The sequence below is a fragment of the Calidris pugnax genome, unplaced genomic scaffold, assembly GCF_001431845.1.
Source record: "Calidris pugnax isolate Ruff unplaced genomic scaffold, ASM143184v1 scaffold132, whole genome shotgun sequence".
Lineage (NCBI taxonomy): Eukaryota > Metazoa > Chordata > Aves > Charadriiformes > Scolopacidae > Calidris > Calidris pugnax.
In genome coordinates, this window is record NW_015090910.1 from 326,356 (window position 1) to 334,746 (window position 8,391).

General features: G+C 39.0%; 1 protein-coding gene across 1 annotated transcript in view; it reads left to right on the forward strand.

Annotated features, from left to right (window-relative positions):
• PHIP (pleckstrin homology domain interacting protein) overlaps window positions 1–8,391 on the forward strand; it is an 89,636-nt gene that overhangs the window by 19,458 nt on the left and 61,787 nt on the right. Inside the window, exons 6-11 of the mRNA XM_014949331.1 lie at window positions 2,550–2,620; window positions 3,421–3,521; window positions 3,633–3,673; window positions 4,182–4,280; window positions 6,315–6,468; window positions 7,417–7,551. Coding sequence (XP_014804817.1) covers window positions 2,550–2,620; window positions 3,421–3,521; window positions 3,633–3,673; window positions 4,182–4,280; window positions 6,315–6,468; window positions 7,417–7,551 — 601 coding nt within the window. The remainder of the gene's footprint in view (window positions 1–2,549; window positions 2,621–3,420; window positions 3,522–3,632; window positions 3,674–4,181; window positions 4,281–6,314; window positions 6,469–7,416; window positions 7,552–8,391) is intronic.

An 8,391-nucleotide genomic window follows, 5' to 3' on the forward strand; every position in this document is an offset into this window, starting at 1 on the left:
TCCTTTCTTAAGCAGAAGGCACTTGATCCTAAAGGGGCTGGTGATACATCAGAATTCAGATATTCTGAACTTTGGTCGTTACTTTGTGAGCAAAGACTTCATTAGGAGAGGTTGTATCACACGTGCGTGTTATGGGAAGAAGTTTGAGCCACTCCATGTCCAGGGTGAGGTTAGGCTGCAGAGTTTGACTTAGATAACTAATTCCTTCACTATTTGGCTGCGTTTTCAAGATGATGATCTTGAGATGTTTATATGGATGAGAGTGTCCCTTGATGAGGCACAAATTGAGACCAAAAGGCTTCTTTGCTGCTGTTCCAAGGGTGGGTTCTTTTTTGACTGCAGCCCCTCTTGGTTCTGGATTCGTGATGAGCTTAATATGTGTCTCCTCCGGGAGGAGAATGGTTCACCAGGGCTTTTCTGGACCTCCCCATGAACCGTGTGAAGGGATCTCAGTGCCTTCCAGCCACTTAATAATTGGATTGAAAATAAAGCAAGAACAATTAGCTTGGTTTCTGCGTGCTGCAAGAAATTCGGCTTTTGTCCCCTTTCCTTGCTTCCCCAAAATACTGATTGCCCAGCTCGTTTTGCAGAGACCACGTTCTGCTCTGTTGTAAAAGAATGCCAGGATCTTTTGTCTCCTAATGCCTAAAATAACAACATTAGAGAGGTGTAAGTTGGAGAATTTATCCAGAGTAGAACATAAGTGTGTACCTGCTCTGTTTTGCAGCTGTCCCAACTCCAAAGGCAGAGTTCACAAACCAGAGTGGAAGAGAACAGCAGCCTATTTCTCTCTTTCCACTTGCTCCACACTCTGTGAGCTGCCTATTGAATCATCCCAGAATTCTTCTGATGTTAGTTAAGAAGGGTTTTCAGCTGTTTTGTAGAATAGACCTTTGTCTCGTTTAGTTTGTCTTGTTGTCAGGTTTCCCTGTTGTGAGCCTGCAGGGAGCTACCTTAAAACTCCTGGAGCAAAAATTCCCAGAAACGGCCGGAGTGGACAATTTGGACAAAGATCTCTGAACTGGTATTACTAGTGTTTAGTACTTTGCTTTATGCCCAGGCACCACTAAGTTTTAATGCTTCCTACTTTATTGGAGATGGCAATAGATTTGTGGAGAAAGGTCTACAAAGATGATGAGGGGCCTAGAACATCTCTTCTATGAGGAAAGGCTGAGGGACGTGTGTCTTTTTAGTCTGGAGAAGACTGAGGGGGGAGCTGATCAACACCTATAAATCCTTCAAGGGAGGGTGTCAGGAGGATGGGGCCAGGCTTTTTTCAGTGGTGCCCAGGGACAGGACAAGAGGGAACGGGCACAAACTGGAACATAAGAAGTTCCACCTAAACATGAGGAGGAACTTCTTGACTTTGAGGGTGGCAGAGCCCTGGCAGAGGCTGCCCAGGGAGGTGGTGGAGTCTCCTTCTCTGGAGACATTCCAACCCCCCTGGACACGTTCCTGTGGGACCTGCTCTGGGTGACCCTGCTGTGGCAGGGGGTTGGAGGAGATGATCTCCAGAGGTCCCTTCCAACCCCATATCACTCTGTGAGTCTGTGAATTACATGGGCAATTTTGCTTTTAAAAGAGAAAATGTTGGCTAAGTTATGAATATGCATTCTTCTGTGTTAAAACAAATCTTCAGCGGTGACATTTGTGGGTGTGATGCTGCTGTTCTCCAGTGAGTTTATCCTTGGAGTGAAGCTTGCAGATGGCACACTGCATGGCCACCTACTGGTTTGAGAGTGCTGCAGTGCCTGAGCAGAACTGAAGTAAGATTGAAGAACCAAATCAGATCTGTTTGTGTTTTATACACTCTTAAAGTGCCACATCCATCAAAGCTTCAGTTCTGCTTGAACGTCTGAGGTTCTGAAATGCCTAAAACGTAAGCACAGGCCATAAAGTAAAATTCCTTACAACCTTCTAGCCATTGTCCTGATGTCCTTCGGGCACTGTTTGAAACTAGCCCACAAGGAATGTATGTCCTTTGAAAAACAGGTATATTCTAATACTGTGAAAAACCCTGAATTTATTTAAATTACCCTTGTATGCTTTTCTGTAAAGAGCACTGTGCTCTTTTTCTCTGTTGTATAACAAGAGTTCCAGTACACCCCGTGGTTTAAAACTTGACATGGTGGGCACCTGGCTTTAGTGTCTTCTGTTCTGCTTGGTCAGTGACTTCAGGAGAGCAACCTGGTCTGGTGGGAGATGTCCCCGCCCAGGGCAGAGGGTTGGAACTCAATGATCTTTAAGGTCCCTTCCAACCTGAACCAGTCCATGATTCTGTGAGAGTTGTTCTGGAGAGCAGTATGAGATGGGAGTGAGAATTAACTTGGGATACAGCTCTCCTTGATACGTGGATTACTGAGTCCATCTGGATGTCTTAGTTTCCTAAAGAGCAGATCATGAAGCATAGTCAACACCAAAATGTTGATAGATGGGCAGCCATCTGTTCCTTCGTATTTAATTTTGTCCTTCTGTGCTTTATTTCTAAAATACTGACTTATTTTATCAAGCCCTATTAGGAAACTATTTAACTGTTTCTTTATTTGTAGTCCGAGGCCAACGAAGTTTACAGAGCGCCCTCGGCCCGGAGTCCAAATGATCTGTTCTTCTTTTAGTGCTGGTAAAAGACTTTCTTTTAATTATTTTTTTTTTTCCTTGTCTCAATGTAGGAAGTCATTTGGAGAGTAAAATAAAGTATAATACAGTTAGAGTAGTATATTTCTTGTTAGTAAGATGGAACTGAGTGGAAGTAGCTATTAAAAAGGCCAGAATATTTCAAATAGAAATTCAGAATCTATGCATTAACTCTCGGTGAGTCTTGAAAATGGTTAAATATAGAGTGTTGAAAGTAAGTCTCCTGTGACTGCAAGTCTTTTAAAACACAGATGTATACCTTTTTCTCAGAGTTGGCTTTATCTGAGGTGGAATTTAGAGGGATTAGGACAGGAAGGTGGTGATTACCAGGTTCTCACGGTCTGAATTCCATTGATTCCAGGGTTGGCAATTGAGGAATGCAACATAAATAATTGGATAAAATATCAAAATGACAGAAAGTGACTTTCAGACAGTATCCCGCAATTCTAGTTCCATTCATTTTTTGTTAAGATTGAGGCTTCTAAGGGCTTAGTCAGTAACAAATTGCTGTAGTTACCTGATCTCTCCCATACCTCTGTGGACAAAATGGGACAGCAAATGTGAGATAATTCAACGCCAGTTAAGCTTTTAAGTTCCTAAATCTTGTTTTTACTTAAAGGCCAGTTACAGGCGTAGCTGAAATGAGATAACAGCTATAAACATAAGGGGATAAATTTAAGTATTTAATGTTACAGCCGTTTAAAAATACTGTGATAACATTAGATTGCTCTCTTTTTTTTTCTTTTTTTTTTTTTTTCTTAAGACTTATCTGTTTGTTTTTCTCAGGTGGAATGTTTTTGGCCACTGGGAGTACAGATCACATCATTAGGGTTTATTTCTTTGGATCAGGTCAGCCAGAGAAGATATCAGAGTTGGAGTTTCATACTGTAAATACTTTTTAAAAATTACATATGTATTTGATTAAAATAATAATTTGGATAATTTGGTATAATAATTGATTTTTTTTTTTTGCCTTTTCTACTCTTTTTTTTATACAGGACAAAGTTGACAGCATTCAGTTTTCTAATAGTAGTAGCAGGTAAGCACACAACTGATTTTTGACCTTGTGGACACTTGTTAATACCTGTTTCTGGAAGTAGTTAGGAAAAAATGATAATTGCTTTATGTTTTGAGGTTCATCCAGTAGAATGATCTGTAACTATTCGGTTCTCACTGTTTTGTTTTGATAATACTCCTCTTTCAGCTTTCAGCTTCATACTTGTTTTCATGAATGATTAAACTATTTTGAATTTGCCAAAAGTAAGAAGTATAAGAATTCTTGACATTTCTTTGTAAGAAACGGATGTGTATATATCTGCATATGTAAAATACATTTATATTTAAATATACTTGCAGTGTCACAACTCAGCAGAGGGCACCAGAGGTCAAAGTGCAATTAGTTCAGAAGTGGGTCGGGAGAGGGAAACTGTTTCTTATAACTTCCTTTTTTGAGTTCTAAGTTCTGAAATTTGACTTTTCAGGTGTTCTTTTCTGTACAGATCTGCCTTTGATCTCTGAGTAACGTTTTTTTTCCCCCCTTTTGTTAGATTTGTGAGTGGGAGCCGTGATGGAACAGCACGAATCTGGCAATTTAAGCGACGGGAATGGAAAAGCATTTTGTTAGATATGGCTACTCGCCCAGCAGGGTAAGGGATGTGAAATGGCCTGTATCAGGGAGATACCTGAAGGCCATTGATACAATTTGCTGACTTATTTAAAAAATAATAAGAAAAGAGAGAAAGGAAAAAAGAGGATGGAAGGGAAGGCCTTCTTAAATTATTATTGCTTAAATGCACAATACTCTTGTATAACTCTTCAAGTCCAGTGAAGACAAATACTTGACTACAGATTCAGCTGTGGAAACTGGCTTGTCCTGAGAATAGCTCCACTGGTATTTTGAGTAGATTAAAAGAATAAAAGATACTCAAAACCCATTAAAGGTCAGAATTATGTGGCTTTTTTAATAGATGTTTATTTCTTGAGCAAAACAACTAGGTCAGATCTGTTGTTGAGCCTGCTTGCTTTTTAGTAATACTTAAAGATCTTATGGTATCTGCGTGCCCAGAGAAGCAGTGGTTGGGTTCTTTCATACCATGTGACAGAGCAAATAAATTGCTTGCTCTGTATCAAGTCCTTATTTGTTAAAATAACCTGAGCATTTACAAGGCTTTGTAGCTATGGGACACTTCTGTACACTAGAAGAAGACACAGGAGGGACTTGAAGATGGAGAATGACTTCATAGGAATTGTGGCTTGAACCTTTTTATTTTGGCATAGAGATGTTTTCCAACTGCCATACATTAGAAAGGATTATAATGGGTTTAAGGGATAAGCCTTTTCCACTTATTGATCATACCGAGTGGTTTAAAGGATGATATTTAAAAGGAAAAGCTAAAAAAAATTCATTTTGGGAGTAATCCTCTGGAAGGATGTCCGAAAGACCAAGAGAGGGATGGAAGAGAAGGCTTAATAAACTGTAATTTCATTAGATGTTCAGATCAGAGAGTATCTTGCCAGTTCTGGGCAGATGCAACAAAACACAAATACAAAACTGCTGGACAAGAGTATATAAAACACCGGTGCTTTGAGAACAGACTGAATTACTCTGTAAAAATTCTTAGTTTTAACTCGTCCTGGGGAAAATAGGAATAGATTCCTTTTCATTGCAGTCACAAATGTGGAACTTCTTTGAGAAACTGAACTGCTCATTTCAGTGAAGCACCTTTAGCTGAATTCCGCTCTGCCCTTTTGACTAGAGGGATAAGTGCAGTTCCAAATTTGATCTTTTCTGCACAAGCACAATTTTATCAAAGAAAATGAAGTTGCTGCACTGAAAGGAAAGAGTGAATTCAGCTTTATAAAGCCTCCTGGGTTCTGCATTGAATCTGGAAAGAAATCTGGCTCTAACTACATTTTCTGTTATTGAGTTGTACAATATATACGATTGTGTAACGTATTGTAGTGCTTATTATATGGAAAATTCTATATTTTTGTCTGCCTACTTGGTGGTAATATGCTGTCGTTGCATTAGGTTGATGTTTTGCCCAGAAATTAATGTGCTAAAGAATTCAATGGCAGTTCATCTTTAAACCTCAGTGACAAAAATGTAATTTTGGGAGTATTCTGATAGGTTATATTATGGATGGCTGGTGTTTGGTTTTTGTAGGGTGAAAATAAAACAGATTGAAGGTGAAGCACCATTATTACTTGCAGTAGGGTGATGTAAAGGGGTGGTGTAGTACTAAATACAGCCTGAGGATTTAACTTGTCTAAAGGGATCAGACTGTTTCTTTTTGTATTTATAAATGCTTATTACAAATATTCTCCAGGACAAATTACTCTTCACTGGGTGACTGGTTGGATTTTCGCTCTTCAAATGTCACAACAAATAGTGTAGGTATCAAATTTAATTGGGGTAGGTCATGTATCGGGGCATTTTCTGGAAAAACAGATCATGATATTCTTTAAGATATTAAGAGGACCCAATAGTCATTGTTTAAGCATCTGCAGTTCTGTTGTATGTGCTACATAATGGAAAACACTCTTAATTTCTCCAATTTCTTGAAGTAGTGCTTCTCTACTTAATAAAGCAAAATACAGAAGCATTTTCACTTGTTAGGGCCATAAAAATGTTTGGACAAACTAGGATTGCTTTGAAACTTTTTGCTCTTCTGTTTTAGGCAAAGTTTACAAGGAGTTGAAGATAAAATCACGAAGCTAAAAGTGACCATGGTGGCGTGGGACCGCCACGACAACTCTGTCATAACAGCAGTAAATAACATGACTCTGAAAGTTTGGAATTCTTTCACTGGCCAACTCATTCACATTCTCATGGTAAGGTGTTCCAGCTTCATTTATCAATCCTGATGCAAAATTGATGTGTACAGCATCAGAATTCTTCTTTACGCATTTTTTTTCTATCTGAAAACTGCCTTAACATATTTTTCCAGATAATTAAAGTGTAATGGAGATGTCTGTCAACTCATTAGAAAACAAAGCTTTAAAGTTGCAAATAAGCATTGCTGTTGGAGATATCTGAAACTGATTTTGGAGTTTTTTTTTTTTTTCTTTCTCCCTTTTTCTTAAAAGGCGAGAAGGAGACAATTCTTTCTTTTTACCTTTATCTTACCTGAGAAATGTTTTGAAATCCCATTAATGGATAAATTTGCCCTGTTTAACCAGAAACGCTTCTGCAGCCTAATCATTCCATGAGGATAAAAAAATAGGCTTCTGGCTAGAATAAATCAAACAATATTTTTACTAATGTCTGATACTTTGGGGTTTTTTAACTGAGAAAGTAGGTAACTCTAAGTAAATGGATGCTCCTCTAGGGATGGAAATATTTCGTGCAAAGCTTTAAAATATAGTATTAATTTTGGAGGCGTTGTTCTCTGACTTTTAATGACGTATTTGATTCTTTATGGGTATAAGTTAAATTTCTAACTGCTGTTCTGCCTAAGCCAATTGAAATCTGGAGAGCATTAAGACCAAAAATACCACATATTGTAGATTCTAATCTTTTAAAATAATGGCAAAAGTATTGGGCTGTAGTGTGGAGGTGACATACTTGACATATTTCTTAGGAAGCTAAAATGACAGCTGGAAAAAGAAGAGTATAATACATTGCTACCAAAAAAACCCAGAAATGTGTGGTCAAAAGCAGTTTTCTTTACTGGATGCTTCCATAGGTTAACTTTGCAGTTGCTGGCGTTATTATATTGAATTTCTGGGTAAGTACTTGAGACAGTCCTCTTGTTGATCTTGCTGTGTCTTTAATTTTAGGGCCATGAAGATGAAGTGTTTGTACTTGAACCTCATCCGTTTGATCCAAGAGTTCTCTTCTCTGCTGGACACGATGGAAATGTCATCGTTTGGGATTTGGCAAGAGGGGTCAAAATCCGGTCTTACTTCAACATGGTAATTATTGTGCTTTATGCAGATACACCAAGGCAACCTTCCTAAACCTTTTGCTTTTAGTACCTTCTTACGTAGGCCGTCTTGAAGCATGAGTTTGTGTGTAGGGCAAGATCCTGCATCCAGTGCAGTCCAGAGAAATTCCTATTCAGCTTAGTGGGGCAAAGATTAAATCTGTGGAAGGTAAAAAGTCATTTCTTTGACTGTATTTCATAGCGTCATCTTCCTGTAGGCTTCATCCATGTGAAATTGGAGTCTTAGTTTATGTTGTCAGAGATCATGTGTAAGAGACAGGGTGACAGAGACCCTCCTTCAGTGCTCTGTTTCCTGCCTGAAGAACCAAGGTGGAACTTGGTTTGGTTTTGCATGGCTAATTCTCAATCTGGGTCAAACTCTTTGGGAGTCCCCTGATCTCACACAGTGCTGTTGTTTTGCTGCCTTGGCCTGTTGGACTCAGTCCTGTCAGCCTTTCCACGTGGAGTTCCTCCACAAGCAGGTTTCATATTTGTTCTGCATTAAACTGTTCTTCTGGAAGATGGATGCAACAGGTATTTCCATCTGTTTCTTGGTATTAAGTGGGTCTTCGTACGTATCTTTTTTTTCCCCTCAAAAAGGTAATGATGTATTGTGCAATTCAAACTTTGTCTCCTGGAGAAAATTAAGAAAGAATATGAAGAATCATTGAGAATGTTAAGAGTAGGCAATGGGCTTCATCCAGCCTTCAGCCAGAGCAGAATGGCTGTCTTGGAGACCAGCATGAAGAAGATCATCTGAAGAAAAGACCTGCCATAGTTGTACTCACAGGGGAAAAAAAAAGGGGGGGGAGGACATTTAGAAATGATG